The 25,713-nt window shown below is 37.9% G+C and overlaps 1 protein-coding gene across 49 annotated transcripts in view; it reads right to left on the bottom strand.

Moving 5' to 3' along the window:
* Positions 1-11,318: 11,318 nt before the first annotated feature.
* Positions 11,319-25,713, bottom strand: part of PCM1 (pericentriolar material 1) — a 105,847-nt gene continuing 91,452 nt past the window's right edge. For all 49 annotated transcript variants that reach the window (XM_054498445.2, XM_054498446.2, XM_054498450.2 and 46 more), the window contains 3 exons: positions 15,773-15,865; positions 15,568-15,682; positions 11,319-13,604 (listed from right to left, as the gene is read on the bottom strand). In XM_054498445.2, coding sequence (XP_054354420.2) covers positions 13,579-13,604; positions 15,568-15,682; positions 15,773-15,865 — 234 coding nt within the window. In that variant the 3' untranslated portion in view covers positions 11,319-13,578. The remainder of the gene's footprint in view (positions 13,605-15,567; positions 15,683-15,772; positions 15,866-25,713) is intronic.

The raw sequence follows: 25,713 nt of genomic DNA, 5'->3' as shown, positions 1-25,713 counted from the left end.
ACCCACTGACTGGAGTGGAAGAGTTGGCGGACTGTGCCAATACTTATTCCTTTTCTTAAAATTTTTGTGTAGTATTTGACACATCCAAAAGCATATAAGTAAGTTATAGCTAAACCATGAAGCACAATAATGAAACAACAGTATCAAACCCACTATCAACTCACTCACACTGAAATTACCATGTTTCTTCTCATGCCTTTCTCATTATTCTCAGAGGGAATCACTGTCTTAAATTTCATCTTTAGCCCTTCCATGCTTAAAAAAAAATCAGTGCATATGTATATATTCCTTATCCATGTATTAGTTTTTTTTTGAGCAATATGAAGATAGAATCATACATACATAATCTTCTGTGACTGCTCCTTTCTTCAACATTGTTTTTAAGATCTGTCCATATTCTTACTATAGCAAAATTTATCAATCTTTCATGGATTGTTTTTGTGTCTAAGAAATCTTTTCTTACCTCAAAAGTAAAAAGTCTTCTCATGTATTTTCTTAATCAAATTTTCTCTTTCACATTTGTCTTTAATTCACATGGAGTTGGGTTTTTATGTATGATGAGAGACAAGGGAGATAATTTTATTCTTTTCTACATGGATCATCACTGAACGGCATGTAGTGATTAGTTCCTCCTTTACTGCTCTGTAACATCCTCTGTCAAGTATAAGACCTTATATATGCTTGAGTTCCTTCCATTATTCAGTTTGTCCATCCCTGGACCTAGGTATACTCTCTTTAAGCACTATAGGTTTATGATAAGATTTTATATTTAGTACGGCAACCACTGCCCCTTCGTTGAGTTCTTTTGCTTCCAAAGTATCTTGGCTATTTGGGGGCATTTGATACTCCCTATTACTTTTAAAATTAATCAGTTCCTTGAAAAACTATGTTGGAATTTTGATTTTTTTTCCCCCAAGCTTTATTTTAGAATTGGAGGGTACATGTGCAGATTTGTTAAAAAGGTATACTGTGTGGTGCTGAGGTCTGGGGTATGAAGGAATCCATCACCCACATTGGGTGAGCTGAGAACCCAATAGGTAGATTTATAGCCCTTGATTCCTCCTGCTCTGTCCCTTCTAGTAGTCCCCAGTGTCTTTTTTTCCCATCTTTATGTCCATGTGTGCCCAGTGTTTGGCTCCCACTTAGAAGTGAGAACATAAAGTATTTGATTTTGTTTCTGCATTAGTTCACTTAGGATAACAGCCTCCAGCTGCATCCATGTTGCTGCACAGGACATGATTTTTGTTCTTTTTTTATGGCTTCATAGTATTCCCTGTTGTATATATACCATATTTTCTTTGTCCAATCCACTGTTAATGGTCATTTGGGTTGATTTCATGTCTTTGCTATTGTGAATAGTGCTGCAATGAACATACAGGCACATGGGCCTTTTTGGTAGAATATTTTATTTTCCTTTGGGTATGTATCCCATAATGGGATTGCTGGGTTGAATGGCAGTTCAACTGTCAGTTCTTTGAGAAATCTCCAAAATGTTCTCTACCATAGCTGGACTAATTTACATGGACTTTTGATTTTGATTGCATTCAATCTTTAGGTCAATTTGGGGAAAACTGAAATCTACACATTATTGAGTTGTATTCTCAAAATATATTGTACATCTCTCCATTTATTGAGATCTTCCTTAATGACTCAGAAAACTTTATTTGTCCATCTTTTGTGACATTTATTTTTATCTTGTATTTGTAAGTTTCAATTTTAAATAACTTTCAAAACATTGCTTATTAATTGCTGATGTATAAAAATGATTTTTAAATTATCACCTTATATAACACAATTTTGCTAAACACACTTTTTCAAATGATTTGTCTGTAGATTTGGATTTTCTTTGTTGACAACAAATCATCTGTGAATAATGGCAGTTTTTTTCTTTCCAAATTCTTACACATTTTTTCTGCCTGACAATGTTGGGTAAAACCTGTAGTACAGTGTGGAACGTAAGTTATACTTAGGGGCATTCATTTCTTTTTCATGGTTTTAAAAGAGATTGTGTCTAATTTTTTAAACTGCAGTTAAAGAAGTTCTCAAATCAATGAGGGGCATAGAGTCTAGCAATGGAATAGAGTTCCACATATATGCTCTTTCCTTCATCCTTTCTCTTTTAATTAAAGTGCCAGGGAAGAATGATGGTAAGGGTGGGGAAGTAGACTAGTGTGTGAGTTGATATACTATTGACCACTTTCATTGCATTTCTTCTCAATAGTGGCCTGATTACTTTTTTCTCTGTTACCACCCTTTTGAACTTACCCTTATTTTACAATTAAACTAGTTGCCATGACATTTCCCAGTGGAAGTAGAATGTAGAATTTTTTTAATTCCATTGAAAAGCCACTATCAGAGTTATTGCCAGCTATTATAATATTAAAGACCTTCAGTAATTATAATGTAAGTTCAGAAAGATTTCAAATTAACCTTTTCCTCTACCCGAACTTCTTTGTATAATTTTTCCTTGATAAGTCTGCTGCTTTGCTGATTTGATACTGCATTCCACATAAAAAGGATCTTCTTACTTGGCATAGAGACAGCCTTCAAAGGGCTTGACCAATCACTGATGTCCTACTTAAACCTTGTTGGAAATAGTGTCATTGGAAAGTTTACAAAAATTTATATGCCCCCCACCCCTACCCCAGCCTATCTATCTATCTGTCTATCTATCTATCTATATATATATATACACACACACACACATATATATGAAGAAACTAACCCTCTAAAAAATAGCAAATAGGAAACAGCACTGTTTTAGGTGGAAATGTAGGCAGACGATGGTGGCTGAACATTTTGATAATATTGTAGGCTATTCTCTGAGCTCCCATTTGATCAGAAAATTGTACACGGTCAAAAATTACAGACACTTATACTATTCTTTCTCCTCTGCCCTACTCAACCAAACTCTGCAGTTACAGAGAAATACTGAGGGCAAGGTTCCATTCATCTTTGAGGCCAAAGTGTTGATAAGGTTGGCTCTGCCCTATACCCCTCTCACATCTAGGATGCTCAATAACAATAAATATTTTGTGAACACTTGGGATATGTGGCTATTTGGAGAGGTAGACAGAGTAGAAACCATTTGCTTTGAAGAGTTGACATCAAGTTGTTTTTGTTTCCCTTAAGCTAGAGGTTCATTGAACCACCAGGCAGTAATAATGGTGGTGATTTAATAACAGTTACCCTTTTCTAGAACAACAGTGTATTTGGAAAAATCTACCTAATCCTTTCCCTTTTAACATATCAGTATCTGACACTGAAATAAGCAATGCTAGAATACTGTGGATAGCTAATGTACAGCAAATATTAGGACGACTGAGTTATTATCCTAGTGGTAAATGTTGTAGGCAATAATACACAAAGCTAACAAATACTGACCACCAACTCTGTGCCAGGCCCTGTTTCGTTGCTGGGGATACAGTGTTGAACAAGTTTGACTCCTTAACAAGGAGAGACAGATGTGAATATACTAATCATGATAGTTTCAGATGGTGACAAGTATAGGAAGAAAAAAAAAAGACAATGATGGGATAGAGAATAACTGGAGGGTGTGAGGCAAATTTGATGGAAACTACAAACTCACATAGGCTCAATGAACCCCAAGCATGACACACACATCCACATATACACAGGCATATCATATTCAAATTGCTGAAAAGTACACATTACACAGAGAAGAAAAATAACAGCAGACTTCTTTCCAAAAAACTATATAATGTTCATGGATTGGAAAACTCAATATTGTTTACATTTCCATTTCCTCCAAATTAATCTATAAGATCAATGTAATTCTAATAAAACTCCCAGCAGGTTTTTGGTTTGTGAAAACTGAAATTGAAAATGCAAAACATGAAAATGAAAAGAACATAGCCAAAAATGTCTGTGAAAGAACAAAGTTAGAGGACTTATGTTTCTTTCTCTTTCTCTTTCTTTTCTTTTTTTTTTTTTTTTTTGGTGAGCAAGATGAAGACAAACTTTATTGAGTGTTAGAACAGCTCAGAGGAGATTTTTTTTTCTGTATCCCAAGTCATCAAGCAAGGACTTACGTTTCTTAATTTCAAGACTTACTATAAAGCTATAGTAGTCAAGACAGTGTAATACTGATGTAAGAATAGACATATAAATCAACAGAACATCACAGAAATTCCAGACATAGAGCCACACATATATGGTCAATTGATTTCCACAAAGGTAACAAGACAATAGGAAAAGTCCTTTGAACAAATGAAGGCACTGGATTTCTATACAGGAGAAAAATAAAACCTGATCCTTACCTCACACCATACCAAAAAAAATTACTTAAAATAGATGATAGAGCTTAAATATGTAGGACAAAGAATTATTATCCATATATTTTATATATATAAAGATTCTTAGAGCTTAAGATATTTATTGTTAGGATTTCTAGCAATTAAATTGCTATGCCAAAGACTGTATCTTGAACTTTTTAGTGCACGTTGCCAAACTATACAGGTGGCATCAATTTTTCTGGATCTTTTAGTGGGAAATTAGGGCACGGGTCTCTTTCCAGAAACCCTTAGGAGATATTCTTAAATTTGACTAACAGCCCAGTTTTTCTGAAGGTTTTCCAATGATTACTTTAAAATCTATTGTTGTATGTTATCATTAGATTCACTGCATTTTAAACTTAAATTTCATGTTAATTTCAAATTATATCAATCAACTAATATGACTTACCTATTAGCAGACTTGGAATAGATAAGCATATATTTGCATTTTCTTCAGCTGAAACTTTTCTCTCGGAAAAGTACTATTACAGGAATATTCCACTGTTTTTGTTAAAACTGTTGAAGCAGAGAAGAATCCATTTGCCATAGTTAAATAAGATGTCCAATCCTTCTAGTAAAACATACTGATGACCTTGAATCTCTCTTCGAAATACTCAAATTTACTTGTTTATGTAACAGATATTGAAAAATTTCTACATTCCAGGATCTGCTTAAAGACAAGAAATATTGCAGTGAACAAAGCAGAGAAAAATTCCTACCCTTAAAGAGCTTACATTCTAACTGAGGGGGTGGAGAAAGACATAAAATGAGTAAAATATTGTTAACTGTGGATAAGTAATATGGAGAAAAATAAGCCGAAGGCAAGAAGATAAAAATAAATTGTGGGGAGATGCAATTTTAGGTTGGATACATAAAGAAGATTCACTAAATGTCTGCCATAAAAATATCTGAGGAAAGAACATTCTAAGTAGAGGTAACAGTAAATGCAAAATGCCCTGCATGCGTTGATGCCTGGCAGGTCTGAACAACAAAGAGGTCAGTGTGACTGAAGCACAGGGAAAATAAGAAAGGAAGAGGTAGAGAATTGTCCTGTAGGGCCTTCTGAAGTAATTTTTGCTTTTACTTGGAATAAAATAGGAAGCTACTGGTATCATCTGAACAGTATCACTTTGGTTGCTGTGCTGAGACTAGATTATAGAAAGTCTGGGAGGTGAGGGGTCTGGCCATTAGGAGGCTATTACAGGAGTCGAGGCAAGAGGTAAGAGTGACTTGAATAAAGATGGCAGTGGAAGAGGTAGTGAAAACCAGTTGGATTCTACTTACTTTTTAAAGGTGTAGCTGACCATATTTACTGAAGGGTTGGATGAACGGTTTGGGAGAAAGAGTTAAGCCGCAGACAACGCCAAGGGGTTTGTCCTAAGACAGTAGAAGGATGGAATTGGCACTTACTAAGATGAGAAGACTAGAACAATCAGATGTGGGGCAACCAACAACTCCGTTTTAACACGTCAATATCTAATATCTATGTGAACCTTAACATAAACCTTAACATACTTCCATATGAATTTTTTGAATCTTACCATACAGAAATACTCTAATGCCAAGGGTGGCAAACTAACTTAAAATATCATTTAGTTGCTTACTTTTAAGGTTGGAGAATGGACTACAATAACTGACTAGTTTTTCAAAGCCTAGGAGTGGGAAGAAAAACAGTTTATAGTATCCTTCTTCTGTGTTGTCGACTAAGTAACATGCCCCAAGAAGACTTGAGGAACAACAAGAAGTCCCTGGTTGTTTTTTTTTTTTTTCAGGCAGTGCCACCATGCCAAGAGAAGTCCAGAAACCTCCCAAGTCATAGAAAATGGACAAAAGTTGGGGTCACCTGAATCCTTGTAATTTAATCCCAATTTTGTTACAAAATAAAGAGTTACTATGGTTTTTCACTTTCTTATTCGCTGGGACTTCAATAGACACCAATAATTATTTGTAGAATTGCTCATTCACTACTTTCCATTTTTAATTCTTTTCATAAGTCTTCCTTTGAAAATGCTAAAAGCATCCTTGGATCTAGGATAATTCTTCCTGCATTTCACAGATAGGAAAATGAAGAACAGCAGGGTTTTTGGTTTCTTGCATTGTGCATTTCCAAATGTCATAGAAACCCTATCTCTATGTTGCTTTATTATAATACTGTCCAAATATTGTCTGGTAAGGAATTGTAGGTTAAAACCAAAAGCATTCTAACATATATCTAATGTATATATGACTGCTAATATTGATAGAAGAAAAAAATTGAACTATATAATGTTACATAAATTGAACTTTTGAATCCTGATAAGCCCTGGAATAGTATAGAACTTTTCTACATAAAAATTGAGACTGACCACTGAAACTACCAGATAACAGGTTTCAGAATTACATGAAATACAAAATACATATATTCATTTGGCTAGAAAACACCACCTGAAATATGCCTTTTTTTTTTTTTTTTAGCTATTATATACTCAAATTCAATGGAATTCGATGGGCCACAAAAATAAGTTATTAGTGATTTCTCTATTGAATACTTGTGTAATATAAATTTGACAACTGGTGGTGGGGGAATACAGAGAAAGGTAAGGAAGGGCAGAAAAAAAAGGCATAATTACATAATCCAAGGTAAATTTGAAAATCACAATACAAAAAGCTATTTGAAATACTGATTTTATAACTTAAAATTCATTATTTGTGTCTTAAATATTTTGGGGGGTAGAGGGAAGAGTGAGGGAATAGAAAGATTGGAAATGGCAAAGCTGACACTGGGGGGAAGCTGCACATCTAAGATCCATTATAATGAAGGCCCTTTAGTCTCTGTCACCTAAGAAAAGGAAAAGCTACAAAAAAAAGTATATAGCCAGAACATGTTCACAAAGGACACATAGAAGCAACTGTGTGTTCTGGTGGTCAATCAGTGTTTAAAACTCTGCCCTGGAAATTGATTTACTGATATGTTGGTTAGAACATTGAAAAGAAAGCAAAACCACTCCATGTTGAGCGTCCCAAACCCAAAGATCTGAAATGGTCCAAAATGCAAAACCTTTTCAGTGCTGACCTGATGCTCAAAGGAAATGCTTACTGAAGTATTTCGAACTTTAGATTTGAGATGCTCAACCAGTATAATGTAAATATTCCAAAATCTGAAAGAAAAAAAAAATCCCAAATCCAGAACCTAATCCATACTGAGTTGTCTTTTTTCTCCAACATAGGTAATTTGTATAGCACTTATACTCAAAACATTCTTATAAGCATTATTTCATTGAATAGAATAACCTATACCTATTCCCAGTCTAGGGCAATTCTGAATAGAACTGTGAGACAATAGCTGATGGTCACAACTAGTAAGTGAAATTTTTATAAATAGCAATGGAGATGGGATAACTCTAAATTTGTATCCATAGTCTCACTAAAAGTGAGGTTTAACACAAATGTTAACAACTGCTAGTGTGAAATGACATAGCTCTTTGCATCTTTCAAAGTATTTTGTGATCTGATCCACAGAAAAGCTCTAGGCAGGAAGCTATTTATTAAAGGTGAGGATTCCTAGCAAAATATTGTTTGCAACTATATGATTTGTTTTAAAATTAATCATGTGATTTGTTACACCTACATATGGGGGACAGACAACTGACTACACTTTGGAAAAGTCTTAAGGCAAGAAATACATTTAATATGTAAAAGAGATATAATAGAACTCTGTGGCATAGAAACTTTATACTGTGATTAGTTTTTAAAACAAGGACATCAAGAGCTCTTTAAATTGCTGCTCCAAAATTTATTTTGTAACAGATTTTTCTAAGCCTATAAAGGAGAAATGAACTGGTAAAATACTTAGAAGTGTACATATATATATGTATATACACACACATACACATACACAGGCTGAATATTGTTCATCCGAAATGCTTGGAAATAAGTCTTTTGGATTTTGGATTTTTTGAATTTTTGACTATTTATATTTACTGGTTGAGCATCCCAGATATGAAAATCCAAAATCCCAAATGACCCAATAAACATTTCTTTTGAGGGTCATGTCAGCACTTAAAGTTGTGGATTTTGGAGCATTTCCAACTATGGATACTGAATCTGTTTGTGTATACGTGTGTGTGTGCGTGCTTGCGTGCATCAAAGTCTTTTGTAGGCACAGAGCTCCCTTCTGTTTCTTAATTTTCAGAAAATGATACCAGTGAATCTGAGGAAGAAACCAGACATGTAAAGACAGGGACTGGAAGAGTAACAATTAGAGTTGTGCAACAGGAAATGCTGGCTCTTCCAGTCAAGGTGACTTGGAAACTTTGTTTGTATAGTGAAATAAGGGAAATCTAGAGTCAATCTCTTTTTGACAAACAAGGACTTCATGTCTAAAACACCAAAAGCAATGGCAACAAAAGCCAAAATTGACAAATGGGATCTAATTAAACTAAACAGCTTCTGCACAGCAAAGGAAACTACCATCAGAGTGAACAGGCAACCTACAAAATGGGAGAAAATTTTCGCAACCTACTCATCTGACAAAGGGCTAATATCCAGAATCTACAATGAACTCAAACAAATTTACAAGAAAAAAACAAACAACCCCATCATAAAGTGGGCGAAGGACATGAACAGACACTTCTCAAAAGAAGACATTTATGCAGCCAAAAAACACATGAAAAAATGCTCACCATCACTGGCCATCAGAGAAATGCAAATCAAAACCACAATGAGATACCATCTCACACCAGTTAGAATGGCAATCATTAAAAAGTCAGGAAACAACAGGTGCTGGAGAGGATGTGGAGAAATAGGAACACTTTTACACTGTTGGTGGGACTGTAAACTAGTTCAACCCTTGTGGAAGTCAGTGTGGCGATTCCTCAGGGATCTAGAACTAGAAATTCCATTTGACCCAGCCATCCCATTACTGGGTATATACCCAAAGGACTATAAATCATGCTGCTATAAAGACACATGCACACGTATGTTTATTGCGGCATTATTCACAATAGCAAAGACTTGGAACCAACCCAAATGTCCAACAATGATAGACTGGATTAAGAAAATGTGGCACATATACACCATGGAATACTATGCAGCCATAAAAAATGATGAGTTCACGTCCTTTGTAGGGACATGGATGAAATTGGAAATCATCATTCTCAGTAAACTATCGCAAGAACAAAAAACCAAACACCGCATATTCTCACTCATAGGTGGGAATTGAACAATGAGAACACATGGACACAGGAAGGGGAACATCACACTTCAGGGACTGTTGTGGGGTGGGGGGGAGGGGGGAGGGATAGCATTGGGAGATATACCTAATGCTAGATGACGAGTTGGTGGGTGCAGCGCACCAGCATGGCACATGTATACATATGTTACTTACCTGCACGTTGCGCACATGTACCATAGAGCCTAAAGTATAGTAATAATAATAATAATAATAATAATAATAATAAAAGAAAGTTGGACAGGCCTGGTGCGGTGGCTCACACCTGTAATCCCAGCACTTTGGGAGGCAGAGGCGGGTGGCTCATGAGGTCAGGAGTTTGAGACCAGCCTGGCCAACGTGGTGAAACCCAATCTCTACTAAAAATACAAAAAAAATTAGCCAGGCACGGTGGCAGGCGTCTGTAGTCCCAGCTACTTGGGAGGCTGAGGCAGGAGAATAGCTTGAACCTGGGAGGTGGAAGTTACTGTGAGCCGAGATTGCACCACTGCACTCACGCCTTGGCAATGCAGCAAGACTGTCTTTTAAAAAAAAGAAAAAAAGAAAAAAGTCAGACAAGAAACGAATCAGTCTATTTTTGAGTAAATGTAAGAATGTTCTCTCTAGAGTATACATGTTATTCATGCTTTTTATTTGCTGTATTTTATGATGCTTTGACATCTTTAAATGCTTGCTGATCAAAGAGGAACCACCCCATTCAGGGTCTCTCTCTCAGCGATAGCAAAGGGCTCAGCCAGGAGCAGGTCTTTCATACACATACCTATCAATCCCAAGTCTACAGCCCCAACCACACTCCTTATCTAATACTTGCACACCAAGCCACTATTTATCCATCCTAAATCATCCTAGGACAAGGTCCCAGAGAATCAGACACCATCCTTATGGCCCACCGGTATTACTCAAACTAGCCAATCTTAAACCATTTACGCTACCCCGCCTGGCATTTCCTAAGGAAATCTCAATAAAGGATCTAGCTAGTCTTCCCCCTTGCTCCTGTCTTATGCCACGTGACCGAAACTTGGTGCTTTGCCGATGACCCTATATAGCATGTGGTAACCCAAGCTCTTCTTTCCTTTGAGACAGAGTGTTGCTGTATCACTGAGGCTGGAGTGCAGTGGCATGATCTTGGCTCACTGCAACCTCCACCTCCCGGGTTCAAGCGATTTTCCTGCCTCATCCTCCTCAGTAGCTGGGATTACAGGCATGTGCCACTACACCTGGCTAATTTTTGTATTTTTTCGTAGAGACAGGGGTTTGCCATGTTGGCCACACTAGTCTTGAACTCCTGACCTCAGGTGATCCACCTGCCTTGGCCTCACAAAGTACTGGGATTACAGGTGTGAGCCATGGCACCGGCGGTAACCCACTCTGAAGCCTTTGAGTATAATAAACTTACTTCTTTCAAGCTTATTCTTCCTGTGGCCAGTGACTTCTATCATACCATTATTCAACATATACTTTTTTTTTTTTTTTTTTTTTTTGAGACGGAGTCTCGCTCTGTCACCTAGGCTGGAGTGCAGTAGCACCATCTCGGCCCACTGCAAGCTCCGCCTCCCAGGTTCACGCCATTCTCCTGCCTCATCCTCCCGAGTAGCTGGGACTACAGACACCCACCACCACACCCGGCTAATTTTTTGTAATTTTAGTAGAGACGGGGTTTCACCGTGTTAGCCAGGATAGTCTCGATCTCCTGACCTTGTGATCCGCCCGCCTCGGCCTCCCAAAGTGACATTTAAAGCTGTCAAGCCACCATTGTGGAATAAATTCTAAAACATAAATGAGTATGTGAATTTAAAAGAAAATACAACTCAGGGTTGTATACAGGATATATATTTATTAACAGTGAAAAAGCATTTACCCAAAGTCAACGTTACAAAATACAAAGAGTACCTCCACACTCTGGCCAGCTCATTATTTTAGGCATTATCTCAACCTGCATAAAGTTCTCTCTCACTCATTTTGACCTTTTCTCCCTCTCTCTGTAACCAAAATTTTTAACTTCAAAATTAGGACAAATAGGAATACTGAATGCCTAACCCTTCAGCAACCGTTACTAGAGAAAACAGATTAAATAAATATATCTGCTCTCAAACTCTAGATATTTTAAAACTAAATTATCTACTAAAATAGAAAAACAATAGACTTAGATTAATAGCAGCTGTAACACAAGTCAAATAAGCAATTTTGATAAGGTTCGTAGGTACTATGGTAATAACTAAGATATAAATACAATTTTTCCACTTTAATATGCATGCAGAGAGAGAGAGACAGTATGTAAGGCTTGGCTTGAGTACCAAAACAGTTTTTACCCTTTCCTGCTTAAAGTCGAGAAAATAAAGAATTTGAGTGTGCATGTAACATAACTTATTGTTCCAATTTCCCTGAAGTTAGAGCACCTGGATAAGAACTCCGAATTCTGAATTGGTAGTTTTCTGAATAGGTTTTATTAAAGTTGAAGATACACTGTCTTCCATAATTTAAGTAGCAATACAGTAAATGTCCTCGTAGGGAAATCCTCATTTAATACTCCTTGAATGGACATTACACTGAGGTATACAGCAAGTTAACATTTTTTTTTTTTTTGAGACAGAGTCTCACTCTGTAGCCAGGCTGGAGTGCAGTGGCATGATCTCGGCTCACTGCAACCTGCAACCTCCACCTCCCGGGTTCAGGCTATTCTCCTGCCTCAGCCTCCCAAGTAGCTAGGACTAGAGGCACGTGCCGCCTCTCCCAGCTAATTTTTTATTTTTAGTAGAGACGGGGTTTCACCATGTTGGGCAGGATAGTCTCGATCTTTTGACCTCATGATCTGCCCGCCTTGGCCTCCCAAGATGCTGGGATTACAGGAGTGAGCCATGGCACCTGGGCAGCAAGTAACAATTTTAAAGGAATACTCTCAACAAGTTCTTTTTTTATGGGGTATTTCAGTTGTTAACAAAGTTAAAATACTTATTGGAACTAATTCTTCGTATTTTATTTGAGGAAGAATCTATAAGGTTGACTTACTCATTGTTGACTGGTTTTCTGAAGGCTTACTGGGTATATGGACAGTTTGGGATAAAAAGTAAATCACTTTTCAAAAGCTGACTTAAAGTCACATAAACTTTCAATACTTCACCTGCAAATCTGCTTCAACCTCACTACACACAAAAGAAACTGCTATGCTTTGGCTTTAAATTACCATCTCAATAGGCAGGTTTTATCTGAAGGCATATAGAATCTTACTATTTTATTACAGAAATTTAGTTGTATTTATCCCCACTTGAAAAAGTTAAGTTTTTCATTTAAAATTAACCACAATGTTACTTCTCTGTGCAGAAATCTCCCTAATTATATAAAGCTTCTTTTTTTTACTTTTAGTCTGAGGCGATGTAGATAAATATTTTCCAGAATTTCAAATCCTAACAAACAGATAATGATGTAAGTTAAGTTCTAGATACTGAGAACCTATGTTCTAAACTTATTATCCAATTTCAATGGATTAATAAATATTCTATAATAACTTCATAGGTATCCTGGATACCTTGATAATCTGCCCTATTCTTGCACAGGAATAGGACCTGCAGGTATCTAAAAGAACATCAGACCCAACAGCAGCAACACTGGCATTATTTGGAAGACTGGCCTAATGGATGGGCTTTATAACAAATAATATATTTCTCTAACTCTTAACCATTGCTCTTCTCTGAGCAGCCTAAAGTTACACAAAACATTGACTTGCTGTATAGAATTCAACATAATTTCCAAAAAAGATACTTTATAGATAAGTCCAAACTTTATTTAAAACTACATTTTAAATTCGTTACCAAACATCACAATGGGGAAAAAAATCAAGACCCAAAAAAAGAAGGGGAAAAAAAAAACCCAAAAAAAACACAGTGTGTCAAGGCTTAAATCTGTCCAGAATTCAGTTTCTGATGTTTTAAACTACCATGGGGAGAAATGACCACACCTATCAATAAAGCAGTGTCAAACTAATTTACATTTTTATACAGATCAGATGTTTATTTAGTATTGTTTTCATATATGCATTGAGTATGTAAGGACAGAGTTAGATGAGCCTCTGAAGACATCTCATACACTCTGGGCTCCCACCGTTTCTGAAAAACAGAATAATAATGCTTTATAAATTACTTATCGAATTACTAGAATTTAACATTGTTCTCTGTCATTAAAGCTTTTACTTTTAATAGAAGGTTATTATAAAAGAAATCCTAAGTTAGCTTGCTAATACAATTCCCTAATAGCACACAGTAAAAAAAGAATAGGTGAGGTTTCTGATTCAACAAGGCAGACTGAGCAGATACTTCGTGTCTCTCTAAAAACACTCCACTAGGAGAAGAAAACAACTATAGAAAAGAATAAATCTAGACCAACAAAAGAAGACTGGTTGTGAGAAAACAGAACAGGGGATATCCACAAATTACCAGAATGCTCAATGCATATGGAAGCATACGCAATGACAGTGGAGGAAGCTGCAGCTCAAACACTTGCAAGAGGCTGCAGCTGAGAAGGGTACCATATTCTAACAGGTAGAAGTGGGCTGAAAACTGAGAAATTAACTGAAGGTCTGATATCTGAAGGGTCTTTCCTTCTCCTCACTCCATTTCCAGGAAAAACAAAAACAACGAGATATCATGTGATTTTCATCAACTGATGAACTGATGGAGAACAACAAAAAGAAAACCCTTTGATCCCGATGCAAGAAATATTGAGTGGCTCCAGAGCTGTGTTATCAGACTCATACAGAAAATCTGAGACTATTGCTTGGCTCTACAATGAATGATATTTATATAGAAGCATCCTCAGAGAAAGTATAGAACCATTTAATTATATTACAAAAACAAAATGTAAGTGTATATAATAGCCTTAGTAACGTAAGAATATGGGTAAAACTGAACAGAGAACCAGGAAGAAAGCAGAGGAGCAGCAGCAAGGGATAATGACCAAAGTTGATGAACAAAATGCACATATACTTAACCAAAATAGAAAGTAAAAAATAGAACAAAGAAAAATAATATGAACACTGAGAGGAGGAGGAGAGAGAGGTAGGGCTAGATACACACTTGTCATCGGGTAGAAAAGAGGTATTATCTGCATCTTAAAAACTAAGAATCATAATATTTATAGTCTCCTAAAGACCTAAAAATCAATAATAAAAAGTAGGTTTTTGGGTTGGGCACAGTGGCTCACGCCTGTAATCCCAGCACTCTGGGAGGCCGAGGCAGGCGGATCACGAAGTCAGGAGATAGAGACCATCTGGCTAACTTGGTGAAACCCCGTCTCTACTTAAAAAATACAAAAAAATTATCCAGGGGTGGTGGTGGGTGCCTGTAGTCCCAGCTACTTGGGAGGGTGAGGCAGAAGAATGGCGTGAACCCAGGAGGCGGAGGAGCTTGCAGTGAGCCGAGATCACACCACTGCACTCCAGCCTCGGTGGCAGAGTGAGACTCTGTCTCAAAAAAAAAAAAAGGTGGGTTTTTGCTATTTATAATATTTTTGTACCTTTCTTAAACCATGGGCATGTCCACATTTTTTTTTTTTTTTTTTTTTTTTTGAGACGGAGTCTTGCTCTTTCACCCAGGTCGGAGTGCAGTGGTGCTATCTCAGCTCACTGCAAGCTCCACCTCCTGGGTTCACGCCATTCTCCTGCCTCAGCCTCCCGAGTAGCTGGGACTACAGGCACCCGCCACCGCGCCCAGCTACTTTTTTGTATTTTTAGTAGAGATGGGGTTTCACCGTGTTAGCCAGGATGGTCTTGATCTCCTGACCTCGTGATCTGCCCGCCTCGGCCTCCCAAAGTGCTGGGATTACAGGTGTGAGCCACCGTGCCTGGCCAGCATGTCTACATTTTTTAAAACTAAAGATTTTAATAGAAAAAAAATTATCTGACACTGTTTTATAAACAGTTGAACTAAAATTCTTACAGAATTATACTTTCTTTCCAGTATTTGGCTTAAATCTCCCAGGTTACTAGTAGCATATTTAAAAAATAAAACACAACAGTAGTATGAAGATTCAATGATTTTTCAATATGGTAAGATTTAAATTGATAACTCTTACCAGGTTCTTTTAGTATCTCAGAATTTCCAGCTAATTCTTCAGTCTGCATTTCACATATTTCACCAGATAAATGGTTTTTCTGTTCTTCTTCTACCATTTTCTTCCTTAGATCTGCCTTTGGAATGAAAATTAAAAATACAAATCATTTTTCATTTTAACAATATTTGTTATGTAAAGACAAGTTTAATTAAAGACAGCCAAATACCTCTGAATATATTGTCAGTTTCAGTGGTAAATCTTCAACTTTTACAAAATCTTCTTCATCAGACTTTTGACTTATATTACCAGATTCTGCTTCCTGTAATGTAATGGAAAAAAAAAACACATACTCTAGATCCAAACCACAGTCATCCATGTGAAGAAATAGTGAATTATTTTCTCAGTAATTCTATCATATTTCGTTTTCTTCTACATTCAGCTCTATGAATAATTTAGAAATATGCAGTTCATAGGACAAGCTACATATCACAGCTGTGAAACATACTGTCAAGCTGTTACCATTTTGTCAAAAAAAAAAAAAAAAAAAAGGCGGGGCAGCAGTTCATACATGCTGAAGAAATAGTTACAACCAAGACTGAAAACAGAAAGACAACTCTTGTTTTTTCATATGTTTACTGAACACATGAGAGCTGTACCCAGCAGAATGTAGGTAACCACTTACAAACTTTTCAATATATCAACTCTGATGGGGCTCAGTTAGAAAGCTGACGTATGAATTTAGTAACTATCTTTTGTGATCACCTCAAACTGTTTTTCCTAAACTTGAATTCTTTTTTTTTTTCCCCTCCTAGTTCTCCCTTCTGATTTTTAATAGTATCACAATTCTACCAATTATCCAAGTAGAAATCTTAGGTTTTTCTTCTTCTTGCAGTATTTCTCACCCTGCTCCTGTTCAGCTCATATTTCATACTTATATAATAGTAGATCCCCCAATCTAGCTTGATAGTATATGCTATAGTCATCAGATTAATCTTCACAGCCCATAAATTTGACCATTTCACTTCCTTGCACAAAAACATTCAGTAGGATCCCTGACTAAAATTCAAATTCAAGAGCTTTTATAATCTACCTTTGACTTAATTTCAATTAAATGTCTTCTATGGCAACTCTAGACAATGATCAGGTAAGAATAAATCTAACCGGTAATTTTCGGAGTTTTAAATGTATAATTGTACTCGTAGTGAGGCAAACAAAAGAGTTAAAAGAGTTACTGTTTGTACTAATGTTTTTCAAAGATTATAAGCCCCCTTTCTAAGAAATTATGGAATCGTAACTGTAAATGTATATTTAAGAAGAATTTTTTTTTTTTTTTTTTTTTTTTTTTTAAGACACAGGGCGGGCCTCACTCTGTTGCCCAGACTGGAATGCAGTGGGGGCAATCATAGTTCGCCATAGTCTAGAACTCCTGGGCTCAAGTGATCCTCCCACCTCAGCCTCCTGAGTAGCTAGGACCACAGGCATGCACTATCACGCCTGGCTAATTTTTAATTTTTTGTAGAGACAGGGTAATCTTACTATGTTGCCCAGGTTGGTCTCAAACTCCTTTTAGTTCTTTCCAACAAAAGCATTGACTGGAAATGACCCAAGTTAACTTTCACTTATGTTTGCAATTCAAGGAAGATTAAGGCTGTTTTAAAGGCCTTTGTTTTATGGGGGTTTTGGTCAGGTATTTTCAGGCCTGATCTCCATTTTAATTTTGCTTTAACAATTCCCTTCTTTTGGCTGCCCTCTCAGCTTGAGGGTGGCCAAATGGAGTAGCATTATCCTGTTAACCACTACTGACGCAGAAGTTGGGATGAAAAGTCAGGTAAAGTTGTTATCATCAAAAGTTATGTTGGGATTTAGTCATGCAGCCTCCATCAAGTTTACACAGTGTTAGCTTCCCTGATGGCAGTCATCTGACGTGTGAGTGGCTGCTGGAAAGCATTTAAACCCCTTGTGGGGATATAAAGCACAAGGGAAGAAAACACAGTAACTGTAGCAAGAACTTAAAGATCCCTCTAAGCAAAGATTCCCAGGGGCCTAAAATTTAACCAACTAAATAAATAAATGGAGGAGGCCTTGCTTATCTGATAAAAAAAATTCTGATTTATTAAGATCTTTTGAATTTGGGGCAACAATATCTAACTAACATAAAAACAATACGTTTCACCCAAAGCTCATCCCTGTGAGCAGCTAAACTTCTACTGGAGTTCCAGTGAGGCCAAATGACTCATCTCAGATTGTATTGCTTGAAGAGTATCGAAAGTATCATTAAAACTTTTTTTCAAGGGTTGCTGAAATATCCATAAGTGATTTTTCCAATTCAGAGACTGCCAGCTAAAGAAAAAGCGATCTTACGCCGAGAACAAAATCTAGAACCCCTTCATATATTCGAGTTTGGGAGATCACAGGGAGTTCTTTTTTAAGGGGTCACTTCATGTACAAACAACCCCAGATTAAGAATTTCACTACCATTTAAAGAGTCCTATCTGGTCATTTTAGGTAGGAAATAGCCCAAACCACAGTGTCCAGACCGTGTAGGTGAAAACATCTATATATTTTGTTGCCATACAAGATGAATAATCCAGTATTACTGAGAGAAAGGGGCAAAGGAGATCCTTTTACCCACCAACTGGGAATGATGTGATTGTCACGGTTATTCTCTGTCATATCTGCATCTGCATACTGCCAGGTAGAATGGTTATGATTTAAATAGAAAGAGGAATAAAAAACACTTCTATGTATTACATATGGTACCATCGCCAAATAAGGATGACATGTTTCCTTTTCAAATATGCCCTGAATATTGACCTTAAAAATACTATTGTATATAGTGAAACTACAGGGGTATTCCATTTGCCTCTAGAGTTTCCTTTGAACCAATGTCACTTTCAGTCAGTTCTCTACTAATAATAGTCAAGGGTATTATGGTGAAGTTCTGATTTTAAATATGTGTCATTATATAGGACAGCAGTCTCCCTAATTTGTGTTAAACCAAAAAGTCTGACTGCATATAGGGAGACTGGAACCCTGGCTAGATTAGGCCCAGTTCCATTAAGGTTTTCTGTCCATTGTGATAAAATTACCAGCAATAAAATCAATAGTAGTTACAGGACATACCTTTGCTTCTATAACTTCTTCCCAGTGCCAAGTCAGTCAACTATAAATATCAACCAACCTGCTCGGGGAAGGATACCAAACCTTTTCATAAAACCAACTGCTCACCCAAGTGTGTGTGGGAGTAGATTTCGGTATTAATTGTGATTCCATTCATCTATGAGTACATGGCCAGCAATTGCTTTGGTTGAGTGAGAGTGGCTATTCTTTGAACATCAGACCTTAGAGGATATTCTGTTTGAGTAGGAAAAGTTTCTAATAAAAGTTTGAACATTTTGTGTTAATGCAAAACCAAATGAAATCTTTATGAGAAAAGTTAAATGTAGTCTTGTTTCGTTGTGGTGGGAAGTTGTTTACTTCGTGATGCCACCTGCTCCTAGGGAAGGCTTTCCCTTATATATCTTTAAGTCACCTATAGGTTGTCAAGTCCAAGAGTCTAAGGAAGCTCTCTCTACTTGAGAGAGATGGACCCAAGGCTCAAAACCCTGAAGCTTTGCTGCATTGTAAGCAGTAAGAGCTGTCTGCTATAGTCCTTTCCAATGAGGCTCAAGGGCAATTTTTCTCTGCTGTTGTTTCCAAAAGATCCAATCTCCACGTTCTAAGTTATGGAAGCCAGTCATAGATCAACATTGGTAGGCAGTTCACAAAAAGCCTTCTTCAGCTGGTAGAAATAGACTTTTGCATAATCCATTAAGGTCTTAGAGTATAGAGTCATTTCAGAGCTAACAAATACCGGTGATACATGCGGTTCTAGTATTAAAGGCATAGGTCTTACAGTTATTTCATAAGGGGTCAAATTTGTGTTCTTCTGTAGGGGTTGATGTAATTGCCATTAGGGCCAGTGGTAAAATTTTTGGCCAAGGTAATCCAGCTGACAATTTAGCTAACTTTAGTTTCAATATACCATTTGTCCATTCAAGCTTTCCAGAAGACCGAGGATGACAAGGCCAATGGTAGTGCCACCGAGTTTGAAAATCCTGTTTATTTGATAACCTGTTCAGGAAAATGAGTTCCCTTATTACTGGAGATCTCTCCAGAAAAGCCCCATAAAGGAAATACATTTCCTAAGAATTTTTTGCTACTGTTGTGGCATCAGCCTTTCTATAAGGGTAAGTCCCAGTCTATCCTGTAAACAGGTACACTACCACAAGAATGTACTGATACCTCAATGAGGGTGGCAACTGAATGAAATCCATCTGCAGACCTACATATGGTCTAGCAGGTGGTAGAAATCTTAAGGGTCTTTCTGGCTTTATGAGTTTGACAAGCCACACTGTTGTAAGCCATTTCTGCTTTCATAATCTGAAACGTTTTTCTTCACCATGATGGTTTGTAGAGTGCAGGGCCTTTAATAATAATGGCAGTTTGAAGGACTCAGAAAGGACCAGCTGGCTGTCTGGGCCTTCAGTGAGTCCTTGTTGAGCATGAAATTTGCAACCTTTAAGATTTCATTTTCGTTGTTTCAACTCAAGTGCACAGCACTGTTTAATGAACAAATTATCCTGAGTGATTTGATCTTGGTCAATTCTGTGGAGTTCATTCAGAATGCATATTTTGTCAATTTCAGACTTGGCCATAAAAGTCCACACATGCATTTCCTTGATACTCGGGTTCAGTCCTATGAGCATGAGCATCATTTTTATTAAGAGCTACTTGTGAGGGCAGCAGAATAGCTGAAAGAAGCTCATCTGGCAGAAGTCCAGTACTGATGGGGGTTCCACTACAAGTGAGAAACCCTTTGTTTCCACAACATTCCAAAATCATCACTCACTCCAAAGGCATACCTATTATCTGTATAAATGGAAACTGACTGGCATTTTGCTATATGGTAAGTCTTAGATCACGTAATTCTTCGGGTTGTCCTGACTTAAATTGAGGAAGAGTTCCCTTTTCTATTAGTTCATACTGAGTTGTTACAGCATGTCCTGCTCAGTACTTCTCCTCTACAATTTTTTCATAGGATCCATCGATAAAATGTATTTATTCAGAATTATTTAATGAAGTTTTCCATATTTCAATGTGAGGAGTCAATAGTTATGATACCACACACACACAGTTTTGGTCTTCCTATTGTTTGGACAGAGGGAGCAAAGTGGTAGGGTTAAGCAGACTGACATCTGAGATAGAGATTAGAAGGTGACAGGAGAAGGATTATCACAAAATGTTAGTCTACTTATTAAGACATGTTGGATCTGGAAGGTAATGAGTGGAAGGTAACGAGCTTTCAACTCATTTCAACTCATGACTGGAAGGTAATGAGCTTTCAACTGCATGTGAAACTTGTAGGTAACATTTAATTCCCTAATACTAGGTCAGATAAAGTTTCTACCAATTTAGCTGCTGCTGTCACTGCTTTTAGATGGTTTGGATATGCTCTGACAACTTGATTAACTGTAACCTATAATAAGCAATGGGTCAGTAGCTTCCTCCACGTTTCTGAGTAAGGACTCCTAAGGATGGATTATCACATTTGATAATCACAAAGTGAAAGGTTTTAAATAATTTGGGTATCCTGAACCTGGAGGGGGTTATAAGGCCAGTTTTATTTTATTGAAAGCTTGTTCATAATTATCTTCCCATGGCAAAGCTCTGGGACAGAGATTTTTCTAAGTTCAGGCAAGGGGGAAGCCAGCAGAGAAATCTGGGATTCAAGATCTACAGTATCCCATAAGACCAATCAACTCCCTTAACTGCCTTAGTTGTGGGCCTAGGGAACCCTTGGATTGTTTTTATTATTTCAGTTAAGAGGAAAATTCCCTCTGCAGTCAGATCATGTCCTATGTAATGGACCTTTACTCTACAGCAGGGATCTGCAACCCCCAATACCAGTCCAGGGCCTGTTAAGAACCAGGCTAAACAGCAGGAGGTGAGTGGTGGTGGGAGCCAGCGAGCCAAGCTTCACCTTTATTTAAACCTACTCCCATCACTCACATTGTCACCTGAGTTCTGCCTCCTGTCAGATCACTGGCGGCAACAGATTCTCGTAGAAGCCTGAACCCTATGGTGAACTGCTCATGCCAGAGATCTAGGTCGCGTGCTCCTTATGAGACTCTAATGCCTGATGCTGTGTCATTATCTCCCATCATCCCCAGATGTGACCATCTAGTTTCAGGAAAGACAAGCTCAGGGCTCCCACTGATTCTACATTGTGGGGAGTTGTATACCAATTTCATTATATAACGTAATAATAATAGAAATAAAATGTACAAAAATGTAATGCATTTCAATTATCCTGAAACCATCCCCCTTACCCCAGTCCATGGAAAAACTGTCTTCCATGAAACCAGTCCCTGGTGCCAAAAAGGCTGAGGACAGCAGCTCTACAGAACTAAAGTTTTGCCATTGAGGCCTTATGTCCCTTGTAAGCTAAAAGTATAAGATTATCTACATATAGACAGAATACAATTTCTACGGAATTGTAAGGTTGACAGGTCTTGGTATAATGTCTGAGAAAAACAAGATAGAGCTTCAGCGAACCCCTGTGGCACTGCAGTCCAAGTATATTGCTGGTTCTTCCAGGTACAAGCAGAGAACTACTGGCTTACTAGAATAATGAAAAAGGCAGAGCAAAGATCGATCACACTGTGAACCATTTAGAATCTGTAGGCACATTAGATAACAAAGGGTTAGGATTTGGAATAGCAGGAAATCTTGGATTGACAATTTTATTTATTGCACGTAAGTCTTGAACAAATCTCCAACTTTGTCATATATATATATATTTTTTTTTTTCTTTTTTTTTTTTTGAGATGGAATTTGGCTCTGTGGCCAGGCTGGAGTGCAGTGGCGCGATCTCAGCTCAATGCAACCTCCACCTCCTGAGTTCAAGCGATTCTCCTGCCTCAGTCTCCTGAGTAGCTGGGACTACAGGTGTGCATCAGCACGCCCAGCTAATTTTTATATTTTTAGTAGAGATGGGGTTTCACCATATTGGCCAGGATGGTCTCAATCTCTTGACCTCATGATCCGCCCACCCCGGCCTCCCAAAGTGCTGGGATTAAAGGTGTGATGGATTTTTTAACTGTAGGATTAGAGTATTATAGAGACAAGTACAAGGAATTGTTTTATTAAATCCTCTATAATTGGGTAAAGCCCTTGGATTGCCTCTGACTCTAGGGGGCATTAGGGCAATTTAGGCAATGGCTTGGAATAATATATTTGGATTTTTATAGGCTTACCACTTTTAATCTTCCCTTTGTCAGTTGAGAAGCCCACAAACATGTGGGTACTTCAGAAAGGTCTAGGTTGGTATGAGTGAGTTTCAGTATCATCAATTCCTGCTTGTAGGAAACAGAGCAGTTCAGGTTTAGAAGGGTCAGGAAGCTCTAAAATTAACTTTCCTTCCAGAGAGAACTTTATGTGCCCTCTCAATTTAGTGTCATATTGTAGGAAGGTATGCTTTTCTGAGACTAGTCCAAGTGTCATTTGGACTGGTTCACAGAGGATTCTCTGAACTTGATTGGAAACGTGAAATATTTTCTTTCCTCCAAGGGACTGGCTGATTTATTAGGATGGGGTTGAAAGCGGATAAGGTATCCACCAACACTGTACATGACTCCCACTGATGCTGATCTTAGTTTCCCCATGTTTATTTTATGGAGAGTAACATACCAGAGAATCCCTTGATGTCCCATTGGTGTTGATTATTGTCTTCAGAGTCAAACCCTTGGGAACTTTTTTTTTTTTTTTGAGATGGAGTTTTGCTCTTGTTGTCCAGGCTGGAGTGCAATGGCACCATCTTGGCTCACGACAACCTCTGCCCACGGGGTTCAAGCGATTCTCCTGCCTCAGCCTCCTGTGTAGCTGGGATTATAGGCATGTGCCACCACGCCTGGCTTATTCTGTATTTTTAATAGAGACAGGGTTTCTTCATGCTGGTCTTGAACTCCCGACCTCAGGTGATCCACCGGCCTTGGCCTCCCAAAGGGCTGGGATTACAGACGTGAACCACTGTGCCCGGCCCAGCCTCGGGAACTTCATCTAATGAGGAAATAGTCTGGCCCAACACGGGTAGGTCCATTAGAGGACTGGTCAAGCATGGACAATCTTTTCTTCAATGGCCTGTTTACAGACACTGATTTTTTTTTTAGTTCTAACGTTCTCTCAAAATGTCCAGCTATGGTGACTAATTTAGCCGTATCAGTGACTTGCCATCCAATCTTGTGTTTTTTAATCAAGTCACCAGACTCTAGTCAAGAGACTATTAATGAATAAAACCATAAAAACCATTTCAGTTCCCGCAGGAAATACTCCCTGCTGTATTTTAAGACCAGAATGTTTAACGAATGAGATTTCCAATCTAGCCGTGTGATCAGAAATAGATTCAACTTTTTGGACTAGTCAATCTTGTGGAAAGACCATGGGATAGCTTCTAGATGTTTTCCAGTTGTTTTTGTAGCATCTTTTGGGCTATCCACAGAAGTAGCTCTTAAAGGGATGGCAATACTCTTCTGAGGCTTATGCCATCCTGCCGTAGTCATCCATTAACATGCTTCCCCAGTGGCTAATATCATGCGTAGAAACTGACAAAAATCAGGAAGCCCAGGATCATTCTAAATCTAAATTCCTCAGCAAACTGTTTGTTTTGGATTTTCCTTGGGATTTGGAAAATCTTTTGGTATGGCTCTGAGTTCAGCTTTTGACCCAAAAGTAATAGTAGTTACAGTAGCCAGACCTCGGTGTCCTGGCTGAGAGTCTAACTAAGCAAAGCATTAGCCTAACTTCCTTTCTGTCACGTCATCCACAGTGAAAGGGTAATTGTGCAAAAGGATTAAGATGACTGAACAAATGGGTTAGTGGACTCAGAATAATTAGAGGAGGATAAGCAGAGTAAGAGGTCAGAGTGAAATCACTCCCTACATATAATTCATTTTATTTTTGTTATCAATTCATTGCTTAAGCTTTTCATCTGTCTTATTTGCCTTTAGCAAGGAATCTTTTAGAGAGGCAATTTTGGAATTATGTCTTTTAGAAGCCTGTATACAACAATCAAAAACTGCTTCCCATTGTTTCTGAGGCGTTTAGGATCCCTTCTTTTCTAATGTCCCCATAAACAATTTTATCTAGATTAAAACTTCTCCACTGTAACTTTAACTCTTCTCTGGTAAAGTGTAACCATTTCTCTAGAAAGGCATAGTTTCATGTTCATAATTTCTAAACATAAGATTTGCTAGAGTTCTAGAAATGTTCATAATTTCTAAACATAAGATTTGCTAGAGTTCTAGAAAGAGGGGTCCCAGAGTCTTTAGGTGTTAATGAACCCATAATACCCTATCTTTCTAAACTTCACCTACCTGAGGCTGCCAACTGGACCCAGTCTAGTTACTGTCAAACATCTAGTTCGACCTCTGGATCCAGTAAAAAATAAACTTACTCGGCTGGGCGTGGTGGCTCACGCCTGTAATCCCAGCACTTTGGGAGGCCAAGGCAGGCGGATCACAAGGTCAGGAGATCGAGACCATTCTGGCTAACACGGTGAAACCCTGTCTCTGCTAAAAATACAAAAAATTAGCTGGGCGTGGTGACAAGCGTCTGTAATCCCAGCTACTCGGGAGGCTGAGGCAGAGGAATCACTTGAACCCAGGAGGCAGAGGTTGCAGTGAGCCGAGATCGCACCACTGCACTACAGCCTGGACGACAGAGCGAGACTCCGTCTCAAAAAAAAATAAAATAAAATTACTCAAATAAACTCAGAGAGCTCAGGACACAAACTGTGGAGCCTGAAATCCGAGAGGGACTTACCCAGGACCTCCAGATGCAGCGAGAAAGCAGTGAGCACAATGGACACCTTTTGCCTGGTTCCTCGATGCTTCCAGAGGCCACAGGGGGTCTCTTTCAAATCCTACTCTGACACCAAACTGTAAAAGACAAATCTGAGGCACAATAAAATTTTAGAGTTTATTTGAGTAAGAAGCAATTCAGGAACTGGGAACACCAGACCAAAAGAGATTTAGTGTTCCACTGACAAAATATCAGAGGAAAGTATTTATTTGGAAAAATGTGGAAGTAAAATAAATTATTTGCTTGGCTTGCAATTACAAAATTGTC

Source organism: Pongo pygmaeus, chromosome 7 (genome assembly GCF_028885625.2).
Source record: "Pongo pygmaeus isolate AG05252 chromosome 7, NHGRI_mPonPyg2-v2.0_pri, whole genome shotgun sequence".
In the NCBI taxonomy this organism is placed as follows: domain Eukaryota; kingdom Metazoa; phylum Chordata; class Mammalia; order Primates; family Hominidae; genus Pongo; species Pongo pygmaeus.
This window is presented reverse-complemented; position numbering and strand designations above follow the sequence as displayed.